General features: G+C 43.2%; 2 protein-coding genes across 6 annotated transcripts in view; both read right to left on the reverse strand.

The window, feature by feature from the left end:
* Positions 1–4953, reverse strand: part of PPP3CC (protein phosphatase 3 catalytic subunit gamma) — an 87845-nt gene extending 82892 nt beyond the window's left edge. The window contains exon 1 of one of the 4 annotated variants that reach the window (XM_087706136.1): positions 4716–4953. In XM_087706136.1, coding sequence (XP_087562262.1) covers positions 4716–4770 — 55 coding nt within the window. In that variant the 5' untranslated portion in view covers positions 4771–4953. The remainder of the gene's footprint in view (positions 1–4715) is intronic. The other 3 variants (XM_087706134.1, XM_087706137.1, XM_087706135.1) reach the window with 3 other exon arrangements.
* An 11882-nt stretch (positions 4954–16835) lies between these two features.
* Positions 16836–19645, reverse strand: part of SLC39A14 (solute carrier family 39 member 14) — a 51200-nt gene continuing 48390 nt past the window's right edge. For both annotated transcript variants that reach the window (XM_087706138.1, XM_087706139.1), the window contains exon 9: positions 16836–18179. In XM_087706138.1, the coding sequence (XP_087562264.1) occupies positions 18033–18179 (147 nt within the window). In that variant the 3' untranslated portion in view covers positions 16836–18032. The remainder of the gene's footprint in view (positions 18180–19645) is intronic.

Raw genomic sequence — 19645 nt, forward strand, 5'->3', positions numbered from 1 at the left:
AATATTAGGTAGAAGGCAGCACCGAAATACTGCCTTCTACCTAATATTTGAAATGCCAGATATTTTAGTGCCAATTTTATAAGAATTATATGAACGATGTGGAAGCAAAACTGTTTAAGAGTTACTTGCTAAGAATTCCCTTAAAGATGCTCTTTAAGGTAATTCATTGCTTTAAAAATGATGCCAACAAAACAAATTACTACTTCTCAGTAAGTAAATGCAACGGTTGGCACGAATGATGGATTCTAGGAATACTGGATGGATGTGAATGAGCAGTTTCAATAAAGATTATGAATAACACAATTAAAAGTTGTAATGTTTCCAGACACATCACTGTAACAGAAATATTGAAAAAATACATTTTTAAAATATTTAATAGCACAGATTAAGTAAATAAAGAATCTATGAATTACCTATAGGCATTGAATTAATATATTTCACAATTTAGGATTTTTTTTTTCATTTTTCTTTTGAAGAATCTGGAGCAATGAATAAGGTACCTTTCCCACAAGCACCTTGTGAATTTTCAGAAGTTGATTTGGTGGCAAGTTGGGGACTGCCCAAAATCACCCAATGAATACTTTTTGGGAGTTAATTAGGGCTTCCTGGTTAATGGATAACTCCACTATAGTGGATATATTGAAGCTCAAATCTTTGCATGTAAACTCTTCCGAAAACAATGAACATAGCAATAAGTACTCCAGCACAGTATTATCCATTGTAATGTTTAGACACACAAGGGTTTCCAAAGCTTCATATATTACTAAGCTATAACTTGTTTAACAATGGTTAACTGAATAATCTACAACTGGCTGAGTACATAAATGCATTTAATTGACCCAAACATACTTTATAAACTATACCAAGAAGTCTCTGAAATGATTTAGTCAGCTTTTTAATTATGCTTTAACTATCTCTCTTTACATAATTAAAATAAAAAGCAAGTTCAAAGCAGGTATTTTTCTCCCACATCTACTCTGAGCATTAATAACATTAAGAAAATTATTAACCTTTAATAACTATTACTCAGAGACCACAAACACAATTCTCCAAATAAGCACACATTGATGATGGGAAATCCAAAAGCGAAAGAAAATGTTTCAATTAGAGGAATGGGAGAATGGAAAATAAAAATAAAGCTTTGGATGTCTTCTGTGACTTAAGAAAATCTCAAGGCCATGGAACCAGTGAATGGGTTCACATAAACAAGCTAAATCATAATGTTTGTTTACCATTGGCTCAGAACACATTGCAATCCAATTATTATTTATAAATTATGATTTGATTTAGCACAATATGTAAATCCAGTCGCTGGAGACTACTTAACAAAGCATGGTAAAAGCAAACTACAGTGCATCACAATATGAGAACAGCGGAATCTTTCAATATGCCATTCTGAAGACAAATCCACATCAAGCTGCAAAGTACACGATAACAATGCAACTGTTCAGATTGGAAATACTGTAGAATAAGAAAAAAATGGAGAACAGATCTCACAAGATAAGTTGGCACATGTCTAATAACTGCCTGCAGCAGAATAAAATGAAATAACCGATTGGTCATAATATATGAATCCATCCTAACTCTGAATTTCTGGAATTTAACTAGGTGCTTATTATTTAAAGAAAATATTATTGTGTTTAGGTAATCTACAATTTCATTCACAGTCCAAGATTGGAAGAAACTCAATAATTCAAGTCCCAATTAAGAATCTAAGAATTATTTCAGGTAGCATCTAAGAATGAGGTTCTTTTGTAAAATTATAGTGTTTAGGTCTGATAAGTTCAATACTTCCAGATACTGAGGAAGTCCTTTAGGTCAGGGGTGTCAAACTCGATTTCATTGAGGGTCGCATCAGGATTGTGTTTGACCTGGGAGGGGGGGGGAGGATGAGATCATAGGGGGCTACACATTGTATCTTTTTCATGTCAAATATTTATTTTATTTCTTTTAAAAAAAAACACAAATATTTCATCATTTGTCAATCATTAAGACATTGAAGTACAATTTTTTTGTGTGTGCCCCTCCCTCCCTCCACCCCCAACCCCCCTCCTCCTTCCCCCCCCCCGACTTCCCAGAACCCGTACACGGTATGGATTTTTAACTAACACAGTCTAAAATCTATTGAGAAAAAAGAAATAAAGAAATTAATGACATTCTACATTGACCTTAGCTTCTTCTTACTGAACTAACTTTTAACAGTTTAAATCATTTCTGATCTTAAGCATAGGCTAACTGGAATTTCTTGGTCCCGTATTTATTTTGTATATAGTCAATCCATTTTTTCCAGTCTCGTTAACTGAATCACATTGTATCAAATAAGATAAATGACTGCAAAATCCTCTCCTTAAGCTAAAATAGTCTCTGAACAATAAAGTTGGAAGGGACTTTGGAGCTCTTCTAGTCAAACACCTTGCTCAAGCATACCATTTCAGACAAATGGCTGCCCGGTCTCTTTTTAAAAGTCTCCAGTGATGGAGCACTCATAACTTCGAAAGCAAGCCATTTCAAAGGCTTATTATTCTGTCAAGAAATTTCTCCTTAGTTCTAGGTTGCTTCTCTCCTTGATTAGTTTCCATCCATTCCTTCTTCTCAATTCACTTTTCCATATTCTTATTATTTTTACTATCTCCAGGTTTGTTTGGTTTTTTAAAAAAAGGTGTGTGTGTCCTTTCAGGTCCATAACATGATTGGGGAGGGGTTTCTCCCCCTCAATCATTAAATATATAAACCCAGACAACTAAATCCGGAATCTGCCAAGACTTAGTTGCAGCATAACTTTATGCCATAGTAAAGTCTTTTAGGATTGAGGGGTCTGATGACACCATCCTCCAATATTAATCACCTGGTTAATTTCACTTCAGGACGGGAGGAAGGATGCCAGATAGCCTACAACCACAATAACTCGCACCTAATTTCCCCATCATTGGGTATATGTTTCTCCCTTTCAAAATTCATGCTTGGCTTAGTGCTGCCCTACCTTCCTATAGCACTTTTTTTAAAAAAAAGTGGTCAAATTTAGCAGGTATCAATAGATGATTAACTGACTTCCTAAAGGTAATCTTTGCATACAATCTCGGAACAGTTCCAAGGGACCAATCACAAGAGAAGGTCAGGACCAATATCACCTGTCAGTGACCTGCCATTCCAAACTACTTCTGTCATCCAAGGATTTCTACAGGTAGTCCTTGACTTAAAACTGTTCCTTTAGTGACCATTCAAAGTTATACCACTGAAAAAAGTGACTTGCAACCATGCTCCCAATGCTCGCGTGGTCAAAATTCAACCGCTTGACAACTGACTCATATTTATGTCAGCTGCTGTGTCCCAGGGGTCACGTGATCCCCCTTTGGCAACCTCCTGACAAGCCAAGTCAACAGGGAAGCCAGATTCGCTTCACAACTGTGTTAGGAACAGCTGCAGCGATTCCCTCAACCACCGCGGCAAGAAAAGCCCTAAATGAGGGACAATTAACTGAATCACTTCATAGAGTAGAGTAGAATAAGGAATAAAATAGAACAGAAAAGAATAAGGAAGAATAGGACAAGGAATAGAATAGCATAGAATAAGGAATAGAATAGGGAATAGGATATAGAATAGGATAGGATAAGGAATAGAATAAGGAATAGGATAGGATTGGATAAGGAATAGGATAGTATAAGGAATGGAATAAGGAATAGGATACGATTGGATAAGAAATAGAATATGACAAGGAATAGAATAAGGAATAGGATAAGGAATAGAATAGGGAATAGAATACAATGGAATAGAAATAGAATATGGAATAGGATAGGATAAGGAATAGAATAGAATAGGGAATAGAATAAGGAAGAGAAGAGAAAATTCTTTATTGGCCGTGTGATTAGACCCACAAGGAATTTGTCTCTGGTGCACAACATTAGCAACAGACATCTTCAATTGCAGTCATAAACCGAGGACTACCTGCACTTGAATCACAGACCCTTTTCCCAAGGAAGCGTCTCCCTTGTGCCACCCACAATAAAACCCAAGGCAAAGGGCTTCCCTAAAGCAGGCAGGCCTCTCAAATCCCCCACCCCACCCCCACCTCTTAGCAAAGCACCAGAATCTCAGCCCGGCTAAGAACCCTTTTATAATCCGCTCCAGGGACACCTTCTCTCTCTCTCCTTGCACATCCTTCCTTCTTGTGGGGTGGGGAGCTGCTTTCTTTCTTTCCTTCCAGGAGAAGCATCTTCCACCTACCCACTCCTCCAGTCAAAATACCTCCCCCTTTGCCCCCTCCCCTTCTTGGGTGGGTGGGTGGGTTGGAGGGGGGACTGATCCCCCCCCGGCCCAACAAGCATTTTTTCCTCCGACCACGGGGGGGGGAGGCCAGAAATAGCTTTCCAATAGCCCCCACCTCCACCCAGCTGCAAGCTTCTGCAAAGCCCCCCCCCACCGCTGAAGGGATGATGATCCCGCCTGCCTGCCACAAAAAGCGAGGCCGCATGGGATTCCAGAGCCCATCATCCCCATCCCTGCTGGGGGGGGGGGGGAGAAGAAGAGGGAAAGACAGGTAAGCCGTTTGCCTTCCTCCCCGCCCCACCCCGCTCCCACGGCCCCAGCCCGGCCCAAGGAGACGCTTCAGCCGCCGAGGGAGGGCCAGGCGGTTCCCAGCAGCCGCTGTCGGGGGAGGCCCGCCGCCTGAAAAGCGAGGCCCGCGTGGGCCGCTCCTCCTCCTCCTCGCTTCCCCTCACCTTTCACGAGGCGCTCCGTCGTGGACAGTTTGGTGCTCTGGCTGCGGCTGGACATGATCCGGCTGTCCCGGCGGCTCCCGGGACTTCCCTGCCGGGGCTCCAACGGCGGCAGGGGCCGAGCAGGCCCGGGCGGCGGGGATGGTGACGGCCCGCGACGGAGGCGCAACCACCGGGGAAATCCTCTCACGCAGCCCGGGAGGCGGCGACGGCGGCTCTCTCCACCCGAGCGCGCGCGCGCGCCCGCCCCCCCACGCGCCTGCACGCTACCGCGCCTGCGCAGGCGTCCGTCCGCACTTCTCCTCCCCCCCTCCCTCCTTCCTTTCTACGGCACCCAAGGCGCAAGCTGTCAAGGCCGCCGTCTCTGGGCTTCCGCGGCGCAGGCGCAATGGCTGCCTTTGCCCGACTGACACGGTGTCTCCACCCACTCACTCCCCTTTCGCCTTGGCGGAGCTGGCTTAAAAGCCCGCCTTTACGAGGCCCCCTCGCGCTTTCCGATTGGCTCCCCCCTCGCCACGCCTGCGTGCGCCGTGGAAAAGACGAGCCCCAGGCGACGGCCGCCTTCCCTCTTCGAGTCACGTGCTCCATCTGCGGGCAACGGGGGTTCCCCGTCTCCTCTTTCCCCGCCGCCATTTTGATGGGGGAGGGGAAAGGACGGTTGCTAGGAGACGGGCAGGTAATGCTGGGGACGGGCCGGTGAGAAGGAAAGAAGGCCGCGGCCAGAAGGAGCCTCTTCTTCGCCTCCCTCCCTTTGCGGCCTCGAGGGGGTCCTGCCCTCGCCCCGAAAGCCACGGAACCGAATCGCCTCCCGGGGTGTGTGTGCTCTGGATGCCCCCCTCTCCCGGCTTCCCTCCCGTGAATAGACGGATCCAGAGCTCCCTCTATGTCACGGGGGCCTTGCCATCGGAGGGGTAGCGGACCCTGTGTGCTTCGGGGTCCGGCTGTGGGCCTGGCATCGGCTTAAGACAGCTCCCCCTTGGGGGGGGCTTTTGCAATAACGGCAATAATAGCTCCCCCCCCCCGAGTGGATTTGATTTAAATCAAGTCGCTTAAGTTTAAATCAAATCCATCCTATAAATTTAAATCAACCTAGTGATTTAAATCCACGATTTAAATCATTAGCAAAAAGGCTTGAACTCAATTTAAATCCTTTTTTTAAAAAAAACTGTTCATTTCTGCTGCGAAATTGTGTCAATGCATCCATGCAGTGCCTTTCATCTCAACTTGCAGAGCTTAGATTCATTGAATGAGTTTACCAAAAATGTAAATATTTGCAGAATGCACAGTCTCATGCCACCTAACTAAGCTCCATTTCATGCTGAATAAACTAAATTATGACCCTATCTTGAATAGCAAACTGTCTGACAGTTTTTACTGCAAAAGCATTATATTAAAATAAATGTAAAAGTTAAAAAAAACCATCCGATTTAAATTTTAAAAAATCTGATTTTTAAAAAACAAATCATTTCTTGTCTACCCTGCTCTCCCCCTGCCCCCCCCCATCCCCATCTGTTCTTTGCTGGCTGCCAGGTAATAATTCCTAGCAACCCCACGGACGTGGCATCTGCCAAAGCGGACTCTGGCTTAACAGAAGCTTTGGCGCTTGGAGCCTATGCCAAGGCTTTGAGGCCGCAGTTGCTGCCTTTTCACCCCCTTGGCCAGGCCATTATTTTCTCTTTCAGAAACCATCCACTGGAGCCACTGCTTCTAGAAAGGCAGTATTGCCATCATCTCATCTTCCCTATGCCTTTATCTTCTATATACTATAGTTATCTAACTCTAACCCTAACCTTTATGGTTGTCTAGAACGTTATCTATAATGACTATAACTTTGTTGCTTTTATCGTATGATTGAGAGAAGAATAACTTTACTCTCCCTTTGAATGTACACTAATCGGCATACATCAAAATGAAATTTCGTTGCATACAGCTCTCAAGGGGTTACCGCCTCCAATATACACTACAGAAACATCACAAAATAAATACAAAATTATGCATAAGTAAAGGTAAAGGTTCCCCTTGTGCATATGCACTAGTTGTTCCTGACTCTAATGGGCAGTGCTCATCTCTGTTTCAAAGCTGAAGAGCCAGTGCTGTCCAAAGACATCTCCATGCTCATGTGGCCGGCATGACTAAACAAAGGCGCATGGAAGGCTGTTGTCTTCCCACCAAAGGTCCCTATTTTTCTACTTGCATTTTTACGTGCTTTCAAACTGCTAGGTTGGCAGAAGCTGGGACATGTAACAGGAGCTCACTCCGTTACACAGTGCTAGGGATTTGAACCACCAAACTGCTGACCTTTCTGATTGACAAGCTCAGCGTCTTAGCCACTGAGCCACCATGTCCCTTTAAAGTTATGCATATACCAAAATATATGACACAGAAACAACACAGTCTAGTCCAGGTGGTACATGGCGAGGAAAACGAATCTTGCAAGTTTACCAGCATAAGGAACAAAGCTGTTAGAATCTGGTAGTCCTGCTAGAAATACTTCGAAACCTCCTCCCATACTGTTAAACTGTTTATTTAATATCTTAGTATGATTTATGTTGATTGCTTCTTTAGTATCCATGACTATGACTAAGTGTTGTATGTAATGTTTTATGATATATTTTACAATGACTATGATAACGATAGGCTGAGCGCCAAAGAATGGAGGCCTTTGAACTCTGGTGCTGGAGAAGACTCCTGTGAGTCCCTTGGACTGCAAGGCGATCAAACTGATCAATCCTAGAGGAGATGACCCCTGACTGCTCTTTAGAAGGCCAGTTCCTGAAGAGGAAACTCAAATACTTTGACCACCTGATGAGAAGGAAGGACTCCCTGGAGAAGAGCCTCATGCTGGGAAAAATGGGAGGGCAAAAGAAGAAGGGGACAACAGAGAATGAGGTGGCTGGATGGAGTCACCGAAGCAGTTGACGTGAGCATAAATGGACTCCAGAGGATGGTAGAGGACAGGAAGGCCTGGAGAAACGTCGTCCATGGGGTCGCGAAAGGTCGGGCACGACTTTGCGACAAAATGATAATGATCTATCATTGTATGTTCAGTGTGAGCTTATGCACCGGAGACAAATTCCTTGTGTGTCAAATCACACTTGGCCAATAAAGAATTCTAATTCTAGCTTCTGATATTATTTCTGATGCAATCTCCTTAACCTTTCCAATTTCCTCCATGCTTTCTGTGTAGAAACTAAGGTTGCCCATGGTTACAAGGATGAAAATGGAAATTATTTTATTTATATTTCTGGGGGTATTGCTGATGAGGAACTGCTGTGATTATTGTTTAATGTATGGCCCCGGTTATGTACAGTATATATGTGACTATGAAAATGAAAAATGGAAAATAAAAACATTTTAACAAGGAAGGATGAAAATGGAAGCGGCCACTTTTTACCATTTACCCCCTCTTGTGAGTTATCATTTTGATTTTTTTTTATAACCTAGGACTGAACATCTTTTTAGACTTTGCTGTACCAACGCTTTGGAAGACTATTGGCTTGATAAACGTAACAAAAGTTAAATGCAGAAACCACACACATCTGCTTCAAATCAGATTTTTTTTCTTTGTCAAAGAAGGAGGGGGATTCATGTTTAAATTTAAGGAAAGCAATCTACTTTTATTTTACAAGAAGCGAAATGTTTGGAGAAAAATCTATAGTAAGCATCTTTCATGCGTTGTATGTCTACAGAAAACTAACAACCTGTCAAGTTGATTGTCATGTCATATGCTGGGGGAAGCAAAGTTTATTTTAAGACTATACACACACTTACAGACCTATACAAACACACACACCTACCCACATGTATACATATACATACATACATACGTGTTGCTTTAAGTCTCAAATCCAGAAAATATAGAAAATATTGTGTAGCATGCTAAACACACAGCATAGGTGTATGTTTATGTATATTGTAAAAAGGCAGCCATTTATATTAACTAGTTTGTGGATTACTATATTGTATAAAACCAGCAAACCAGCAGTTTATTCCATTAATCATATATAATCCATTGCTTAGGGAGTTATTCCTTTTACACCTGGATGCTGCACTTTTTAAGTGAGGGGTTCGGCGTTCCAGATGTAGGCGATGTTGTATGGCATCAGGAGCATAAGCAAAAATGTTCGGATGTTTAGATGCTGAAAGTGGGGGTGATTAAACAGAATAGCCTCATATATCATTGAAAAGAGAAGGAAGGGGTGTACATTCGCTACCTTGAATTATATATAAAAATATTAAGGGAGGAATAAAAAAATTAAAAAGCAGTGGGGAATTAGTTGAAAATTGCCAATTTGCAGTTTGATTGGCAACACAAACCTGAGGCTTTTAAAACTGACACATCGTTTTGTTCACAGATTATTGATTCTTGTAACAAAGTAAACGGTTTCATTACGCTCATCGGGAATGTGGTCAGAGACAGTAACCAAGAACAGCATAAAGAGGAAAAATCCAGCAAAGTGTTTGATATATTAGGTGGTGCACTTTCACATGATGAATTGATTAATAATTCTCTTGTAACTACAATATTTGGAGACATTCTGGTAAGTCTGCAAGTTCAACATCCTACATTTCAGCAAGCAGCAACATTTAGCCAAACTTGGATCGTATCAACAAGCTAAACAGTATTATCTGGGTTAGTACTTGAACGTGAAAATACTGTATCCCGGGACTGTAGTCTAGATCAGTGGTCACCAACTGGTGGTCCATTAGAAAATGGTGGTCCGCAGAAAATTTATTTCCATTTTTTATATTGCACTAAATCAGGGGTCTTCAAACTATGGACCCTGGGATGGATACGTGCAATGAACACTTGTGTTGCTGCAGAGAGTCTCCCCTTTGGGGTCTTTCTATGAGGATCAGAGGGGGGGGAAGAAATTCCGAGTTGGGGTCTGCTTCAGCCTCTTGGTACGGGGCTTTGGGCAAAGGCTGGAGGGAAGAGCCGCTGGTGGCAAAGAGCCAGAGGGCCTCACTCCAGTGGGAGTGCATCATGGCCTGGAAGTGGCTGACCAACTCAGCCTGCTGAGCCTCCAGGCGCCGGTACCTGGCCTTGCACTCCCGCAGGTCTTCCCTCTGCTTGGAAAGCCTATGCTCATAGTCCTCAGTGAGGTGCTTCTGCTGAGCCTCCTTCTTGGTCAGATCCAATTTGAACTGAGCTCTTTTGCCAACTCTTTCTCATGGTGGCTGCTTAGCTCCAACAACTGCTTCTTGTTGGGGCCCTAAGGAGCTCGGGGTGGGGAGGAGGAGTGGCTGGGAGGAGAGGGGTGAGTAGAGGCCAGCGAGGCACCCCTCGACTGAGTGACATTGAGTTGTCCACGCCCACCACCCACATTACCACTTAGCCACACCCACCCAGCCTGTCATTAGACAGATCATATTAGTGGTCCACGGGATTTAAAATTATGAATTTAGTAGTCCCTGAGGTCCAAAAGGTTGGGGACCCATGTTCTAGATAGGCAGTTTGGGGTGGGGAGAGGGAAATGGAAGAAAACAGTGGCAAACCACTCCAGTATTGTTGCCCAACAACCAAGGCAAGTTTCTTCTATTGGAAGAATCAAGCTTGACTCAAAAGTGACACTTTCAGTTTTTCCAAGACTCAGTTGAACAAAAAAGGAGGATGCTCTTAATGTTGAAGTCACAACGTATGTTTTTTTCAGATGAAAAGTGTCAGGAATCAGAAAGATCTTCAGGTTTGGAAGGTTTAATTCTACTTTGGCAAAAATAAAATACGTTCAACTATATCATCCTCAAGGCAAAACTCACAATACTTGAAAGTGGGAAACAGAAAGTATCTTTTTATATAAAGAAATAAAGAAATAAATAATTTAATATTTTGTTAACAGCTAGTTTTTTAAAAAAGTTTTATCTAGCAGTTGAAAGGCATAAAGGAGCAAAAGGTAAAATCTCCTGTATGAAGATGCATAAAACAGGTACCGTACTTCTCACAAGCTTACTGGATTTTTCTCCATATTTTCCAATGAAGACTCCTTGAAAAATTTTGCACATTGCTTTGTAAGCCTTCTATCATGTTACTTTTGTATAATTTTAAAAGGACATGAAGTTCACTGAGAGAAATTTTAAAAAATCACTTAGAACAAGTTGGCATTCGATGTGCAATATTTTAATCCGTTTGATTCATTATTTTTTTTTACAGGGGTACAAATGGCAACTGATGTCCTTTAAAAAAAAACAACCACAAGTTTTAAATAATACACATGGCTGCCATCTTCTGTTTTAAAAGTAAAATTACATCTAAAGTTGAAAAGTCAATGTTGGACTAAGAAATAGATATAATTAAACCCCCCACTATATTGTTCAATTGTTTACACCAGGGTTGCTTGTCCTTGGTCAGTGCCCGAGTTCAAAGGGCTAGTGGTACCAGCTTGCGCCTTGATCGTTGTTCTCCTAGCTCCATGTTTGTGTAGTAAACTGCCTTTCCAGCTCTCTTCCCACATTACCTGTCTGTCACCTAGCAATATTTTACAAAAAAACAAGCAAATCTGGAGATGCAAAAAACTGTATCAATGACCTTGCAACTGCTGTATGCATAATTATATTATCTGTATGGCATCATCACCCACCGATTAAACGAGGCCACCATTTGTGATTCTAGTCCATGTCTTCCACAGCGAATAGAGGGCACTGGGTGGAGACTTAGAAGAAGCATTTGCATGACACGACACCAAGTTAAAAGCTACTTATTAAAATGCATTTCACTTGTTGGCTTTTGCTTTTTTTAACTGAATAATTGCCTGTTTAATTACACGTCTAACCTTCATAACATCTCCTATACTAAAAGCAAATCAAAAAATACAATTTCTTACAGAAGGTGTCAAATGTCCCTGCTTTGCTCTCTCAAAATAGATTTATTACTACAGCATGTTTTACCTTTCTAATAAATCTTTTTTAAAGGGGTCAAACATGAAGGATATTTCCTTCCAGGTTCATGCTGGGAGTAAAAAAATACAATTCGCTTATCATTATAGAAGTTTATTTTTACAAACAACAAAACACATAACATCATTTATGTTCTTCGTTTTGACAAGTTTTCTTACAACACCTGAGTTATTTAAATACTGAGAGGGGGGGAAGCCCCAATTTTCTAAGAGTCATACATTAAAATTCAAAGCAATATTTGCTCACCATCGGTCAGTTTTGCTTTTCCCCTCTCACTGGGTGAGCATTTCTGGCACAAACCAGAGAAATGGTACCTTCTTTGCGCAACCTTACAAATGTCCATATTGCAGTGGCACACAATGTAGTCCCCAGCCTCCTCAGAGCCTTTAATGAATATGAAGTCTACAAGCTTTGCCTACTGAACTCAGTAGAACTTAACTGCAAATCCAGTCTGCCACATACCATTTCGGATACCATTTTCAGATAACCATCTGAACTGTCAAACTAAACTGATGCTCCTTTGTCTCTAAGTGACCTTAGCTGTACACCAAAAGGAAACTCTCATAAAATATTTAAGTAATTGTATTGAATAGTTAGATCAGGGGTGTCAAACTCAAGGCCTGGAGGCCCGTGAAGTTCTTAAATCTGGCCCGCGGGGCCAACCCTGGAAACAGCGAAGGACCGGCCCACGGTGCCTCTGCCAGCGAAAATAGAGCTTGGGAGGGCTGTGTGCAGCCCCCCCCCCCAAGCTCAGTTTTCATTGGCAGAGGGTTGCAGGAGGCCATCGCAGCCGGAAACAGCACTCGAGAGGGCCATGGGAGGCCCGTCAAGCTCCGTTTACTGGCATAGGATATCAGGAGGCCATCGTGGCCGAAAACAGAGCTCCGGAGCCCATATTCGCTGGCAGAGCGCTCAGGCAACCACAAGCGCCACCGACAGGAGTGACATCGAGCTGGCCATGACTCCCACCCCACAAGGTCAAGCACAACCCTGGTATGGCCCTCAGTGAAATCGAGTTTGACACCCCTGTGGCTAGATACTACTTAGAACAGGAATTCGTATACTGCTAGTGAAGGTAATGGAAATTTATTTAAATACTGGATTTTATCTTCAAACAATTTTGACATGTAGACATTGATCTGGCTATGTCCGAATTTAGAGCAGCTGCTGCAATGTTCCCCTTGGCCAAAGATTTGCCTCCTCCTTATGATTCTGGGAAGACGGATGTATTCAAAGCAGCTAATTCCTACGCAGAAGTTAGGAAGTGATGCTGCAAGAACCACATCACATTACATCAATCTACTTTCAGGTGAAAAACAAAATCCCACTGCACAAGACTACAGTATTCCGTTTTGGCCTTTTTAGGATCAAAGAAGAATTATTTTTATATATTAGTAACGTGCAGAGGATGAAACTAGCTAAAGTAACACCATTAGAAGAACGAAATGAGGTATCTCCAACTCAGGCGAATTCAGTCCCAGTTATCTGATGTTTAAAATCTTCTTTCTATATGGACTGTTAATTCACATAGCTGCTCGTGTCACGAAACAAGTGACTGCGAGATGTACAAAAAAACTAAATGCCTAAAACAACTATCATCATAAAAAGTTCTAACAACAAAGCTAAGAAAAGAAGGAGTAGGTTAAGTGATATTAATAATAACGGAGTTGTCTCATTAGCTGACCAGTCTAGAGGCTTTCTAGGAGCCTGGGGAGGGTGAAAACGGCCTCCCCGCCTGCCCCCAGCCCTCCGTAGGCTGGAAACTGCCCGTTTTCCAATTTCCGGTTTGCATGTTGGGCCGTTTTTCACCCTCTGGAGACTTCAGGGAAGCCTCCTGAAGCTTCCAAAGGGAGAAAAATGGCCCAACATGCAAACCGGAAGTCTGCTTCCAAACTTCCAGTTTGCGTGTTGGGTTCAGGGAAGCCTCCGGAGGGCAAAAAACGGTCAAAAATGAAGGCTGAAATCAGCTCGCCAACGCCTCGTGTGCCCTAAGAAATGCCACCTGTGACATGCGTGCCATAGGTTCACCATCACGGGCTTAGGGCAAGGGTGTTCCACCTTGGCAACTTTAAGACTTGTGGACTTCAGCTCCAAGCCAAGGGGTGGCTGGGGAATTCTGGGAGTTGAAGTCTCCAGGTCCTAAAGTTGTCCCTGGCCTGCCCAATGTACCTCTCCCAAGACGACAAAACTTGTAAATGCTCTCTCGGCTACATCTGGTGGGATAGACAAATGTAATTGAGAAGAGGTGGTCCCATCTATGCCATGTAGGGAGGTCAACACTAGCACCTTGAATTGGACAAACTGGGAATCAGTGCATCCTGTTAACTGGAGGTGTCCTACCAGAATATAGATAAGATGCTTTAGGGATGATAATATGGCAATATGGAGAAAACCTAAGGTAATTATTGGACAAAGTGAAGCATGTGCCTCTCAACAACGTGGACTGGTTCAAGGTAACAGTGATGATTTGATTAACAGAGTTGGAAGGGACCTTGTAGGTTATCTAGTCCAATCCCCCACCTCACCCAAGCTGGAGACCCTACACCATTTCTGACAGATGATCAAGCAGCATATTCAACCTCTCTATTCAAAATGGGTCATGCAGAGTAGTAAACATGGCAGTTTCTGCTATCACAGCCATATTAGATCAAATGCTACTAGGGGTTTCTCTAAAGGTAAACATAGAGCTTTATAATATAGTTTAATGAGGAAACAATGCCTCTTTAGGGGCATTTCACTTTTATGCATCTCACCTAAGGACCTCAAATTTCTAGGCCTGATTAAAGATGTTTTTTTTTTTTACAGGACAGGCTAAACAGTAGATTTTATCAGAAGGTTATATGGGGGCGGGGAGCCTGCACAGCCATTTGAATGGACTGCATTTTGAAACATCAGTTTCATTAAACTGGAGGCTAGAAGTTTGCTGTTCTCATTATATTTCATAGGGGTTTGCATTGCAAGCATCTCAGAGGGATTGAGTCCTCTTATCTGAGCAGGCTATTGAAATTGGGTCTATGACAATTCACCACAGCCACCTTGCTATGGTCAACTCACCACAAGACAACTCGCTGCGGGACAAGAGTTACACTAATATCAAAGAAATGGGGGAATAGAATTGTTAAAGAAAGGATGCAAAAGGAGGGGCAGAATGAAATGTGAGTGGCAAAAATTAAAATAATTTTTATTTGTTAGAGAATTAAATTGAATTTGTAAATTGTCCCACAGTGACTTACCCAGTGGCGAGTTGGCCATGTTGAGTTGGCTGTGGTAAGTGGTCCCATTTCCACTGCAACCAACCATTTAAGAGCCCCAATGAAGCAAAACACCCTTCCAGTGATTCACAGTGGCACATATAGACTTTTACAATGTGGTGAGCAAGGGATCTGGATGAGCTGGTGACCTGCAGTTAAGTTTAGCGTTGTCCTCCACTGTTGCTCCAATGGACTTCCTTCACCTCTTCTTTTTAAGAAGACTTGCGTCCAATTTGAAATTACATGTATGGCATCTCTAAGCACGGCCCTTCAGAAGCAACACGAAGACCGTGAGAACCACCAGCTGAATTTTCAATTGGCTTAGAAGGTATAAATTAGATTTCTCAGGGCAGTTTTCCACTTGGTCCTTATCTTGAACCAATGAGAAAAAGACAGATCTGCCATACACTGTTAACTCAATCATAGCTGCCAATCGGGGTGGGATTCAGCCGGTTTGGGCGAACCAGATGCTAATTTTGCATCTGGTTCGCCGAATCAGTTGTTGCAAGGACCAGCTGGCCCCACCCACCCCTCACCTCCCAGGAGTCTCCTCATGGCCTGTTCATCATGCCAGTTAGGTACAGGGTCTGCAGGGAGGCTCTGGGAGGGCGAAGAACAGATCTACCGGAAGTTCCGGAAGTCCAGAAACGGACCCATTTCAGCCTTCTTCAATGTAAGCTTATACTGACACCTCCACAATTTCTATATTTTTATAGAGAGACTTCCTTTCCATACTTCTGTTATTAACAAAATAATAAATATTAATAGATTATTATTCTCATCAAATGATCTTCATACTTTGTTAGGGAACGCTAACCTCCTCTTTGTCATCTGAATGTCTTGCTCTCAGGGCCATCAGTTTTAGGGATTTTAGTTGCACCATTTACTAGCTTATAAGATTTATTTATTATTCTAACATAAGGTTTGGTTTCTCTCAAAGACCTACCCCCCCTTTACATTTTTTTTTACTGTAGATATTTTATTGCTATATCTTCTTTATTATCATCTACCAAGCACCTTCAGACTAGTGAGTAACAAATATAGAAAATAATATAGCCTTACTTTCAGCTAGTTGAAATGCAGCCTTTAGGGGTATTATTATTATTATTATTATTATTAGAATGGCCCGGGGGAGACTGTTTTCGCCCTCCCAGAGGCTCAAGGAAAGCCTCTGGAGCCTGGGGAGGGTAAAAACGCCCTCCCCCCCACCATGAGAAGGCCAAGTAAGTTATGCCCCCCATGACCACACCCACCCAGCAACCAGGCAGAGGATGCTCCACCGGTGGTCCAGAGAAAAGGGGAATCTGTACAATGTTTCCATTATATAGAACAGAATCATTCAGCTACATAGAGATGTCGCAAAGCTTGGTTTAAAAAAGGTATTTTTTCCTAGCTGTACTGAAAAGAACTGAGTTTCCTTTTGCTGATACAAGCGTTAACGGTTTTAAATGTTTAAAAGAGGGTCTGTGATGTGAATAATGTGCTACACACTTAAGCTGACAGGCTTGATCTTATCAATATGATAATATATCAGTTCACCTAGTGACTCTGAGAAATTTAATCCTGCAATAAATCTCTCCAGCAAATTCTCCAAATCTAGCCTTCCTTTCCCTTAAACACCGCCAAGGCCTTCACACCAGCCACAGGATGCAATTCAACAACTTCATAACATCATTTCTTTCCAGATATAAATAGACTCCGCACTGGCCAGATTTATCCTACACAAAATCAACTTGCAAAGTAGCAGCTGTGTGGGCCAGCCTGCGTGCGAATCTTTTGAAGGAAATTAAAAAAGGAGATGGTGAAAGGAAAGGCTGAAAAAGATATCACTTTTGAAAACAAAGAGGGGAAGAGGGCACTAAAAGGACTTCAAACCCTGTCTTTCCAGGATGATTTCTTTTCTTGGAGTCCTAAATAGTATGTATGTATGTATGTATGTATGTATGTATGTATGTATGTATGTATGTATGTATGTATGTATGTATGCCATTTGAATAAAGGAATTTCAAGTCAAAATTTGTCCCCACATACGTATTCCTACATATGAGCCCTCTGCATCCATTGGTATGAGTTTTCAATAGAACATGTTCTTTTGTGTTTAGATGGTGCACACATGCCACAAAAAGCACTTTTGCCTTTCTCACACAGGAGTGTTATTTAGAACACAGAATCATAAAAGAGACCTCAAAGGTCTTCTAGTCCAATCCATGCTTAAGGCCAATTTCCCCCAAAGGGTTAAACATAAAGGAAAAGGTTCTCCTCGCACATATGTACTAGTCGTTCCCGACTCTAGAGGGAAGGTGCTCATCTCCATTTCAAAGCCGAAGAGCCAGCGCTGTCCGAAGACATCTCTGTGGTCATGTGGCCAGCATGACTAAACACCAAAGGCGCACAGAACGCTGTTACCTTCCCACCAAAGGGGGGTCTCTATTTTTCTACTTTCTATATGCTTTTGAACTGCTAGGTTGGCAGAAGCTGGGACAAGTAACGGGCGCTCGCTCCGTTATGCGGCGCTAGGGATTCAAACCGCCAAACTGCTGGCCTTTTTGATCGATAAGTTCAGCATCTTAGCCACTGAGCCACCACATCCCCAAAGAGTTACAGTTCTCTAATTTGCTGCCATTTTTCATTCTGATCCCCCCACCACCCCGGGTGCAGCAGACTAATTTTCTAAAATTTGGAGTAACTCCAAGCAACCAATTAACTGACTCAAAACTGATGCAGAGTTTAAAATTGAAAACATTGCTGTCTTTAGTAATTGGGGTGCAAGGGGGGAGGGGGGAGAAAGGCACCGTACTAGCCAATTTGCTGGTATTTTTTGTAGCTTAAAGGGATATACACCAAGCTACTCATGCCCAGGAAGGAAGGAAGAATAACACAACATCAGGAAATGAGAAGCCTTTCTTCACTGATTCCATCCAAATGGGGGGGGGGGGGGAAAGAAGAGAAAAGGGTAGGAGGGAGAGAGATGAATGCTGTTGTTACCTTAAGAAATGATTCCCCCCATCATTTAATGCTAGAGAGAAAAGTTGTCAGCCTGTGCAGGTTGTCAGTCCAATACGAAATCTAAGAAGCAGGTTGAATAAACATGCCCCTTCCTGAAATCCTTGACGAAAACAAAAACTGCCCTTAGCAGAGTCCACAGATCTACAATTTTCCAAAAGGGCAACGGCCTCTATCCGAGCTGGATTTGTCCCGAGAACATAGTCAGCAACACCATGATCGTGAATCCCGTCAGGAGTCCGGCGTTCTGAATTGCAAATGCAATCAAAGCACTTCCGCTCCTTTCGTCTTCTTTGCTGACTTCATTCATCTCTGGGAACTTATAGATCGAGAAAATCAATTAGAGCGGTTGAATCAGGGGCAAAATCTACTTACCTTCGCTACCGGTTCGCAAATGGGAGTGCCCACGTATGCACTCTCATGTGGCACCTCTGTGCATGCGCAGGACCTTCTACGCATGCGTAGAACATCAAAAACGATGTGATGACATCCGGGGGGGGGTGGAGCCTGCTACCGAGCAAAGGTAGGTGTGGTAGCTCTTCCGTAGGTGTGGCCAGCTTTGTGGGAGTGGCTTGCTGGCCATGTGACCAGGTGGGAGTGGTTGGCTGGCCATGTGACTGGGTCGGCATGGCCAACCTGTAAAATGTGGTAAAACTCACTTAACAACTATCTTACTTAGCAACCAAAATGTTGGCTCAGAAACTCTGGCATTTGAAGCACGCAAGTCTTAAAGCTATCAAGTACAAGACACTTGCACCCCTAAACCTTTAGGAAAAAAAACCCAGGGGTGTTCAAACTTGACAGCTTTAAGACTTGTTGACTACCGGTTCGCCCAAACCAGGAGGGAAAAAAATGCTACCGGTTCGGGCCAACCGGTATTTCTGACGATCAGCTGTTTCGCGGGATTAATACTAGCTCGAAAGCAGAATTTCCTACTTTCTAGTTAATCTAAATCGTGTGGCACAGCGGATTCTTCCTCTCTTGCTGTTCTACTTACCTTTGTAGGCGCGCTCGGTAGCAGGCTACTCCCACCCATCCAGATGTCATCACGGAAGGTCCTGCGCATGCGTGGAGGTGGCACATTTGAGCTCACATTTGTAAACCCGCAGCAAAGGTATATTTTTGGAGTCTAAGATGCACCAGAGTATAAGACGCACCAAGATTTTGAAGAAGTAATTTTTTTAAAAAAGTTTTTGCACTCTGCAGATCTCCCAAACCCTCTGTACATCTCATTTTTTGTGAAAAATGGGGCATGCAATGAGTTTGAGAGGCCTGCAAAGTGCTCCTTGGGGCTGGGGTGTGTGTGCAAAAACAAGCAAAAAACCGGCCTATTTTTCATGAAAACGGGCCTATTATTTGCCAAAAAAGGGCATACATAGGCTTTGGGAGACTAGAGTGGTCCTCGGGGGATGGGGGGGGACAAGTAAAAATTGATTTTTTGCTCGTTTTTGCCCTCTTCAGCCCCCAGACGCACTTTGCAGGACACCCAAACATTCTGCACATCCATTTTGATGAAGGGAGCAGGGTTTCAGGAGGCCAAAAATACTGTGTTCAATATATAAGACACACCCAGATTTCCCCCCTCTTTTGGGGGGGCAAAACAGTGGTGGGAATACGACCGGTATGCCCTGGTACGCTGGGAGTACCAAGTACCATTCCGGTATGGTGCTCCGGAGGGCCCACCTGCCCGTCCGTCCTCCTTACCGGTATTTCAGCCGATCGGGGCTTCCTCGCACGTGCATAGAGCGAACGGTGCCTGTACGATGCTCCGCCGAGCAGCTGGAG

This window comes from Thamnophis sirtalis, unplaced genomic scaffold (assembly GCF_051295495.1).
Source record: "Thamnophis sirtalis isolate CommonGarterSnake01/CBP01778 unplaced genomic scaffold, rThaSir2_p1.2 scaffold_2, whole genome shotgun sequence".
In the NCBI taxonomy this organism is placed as follows: Eukaryota; Metazoa; Chordata; class Lepidosauria; order Squamata; family Natricidae; genus Thamnophis; species Thamnophis sirtalis.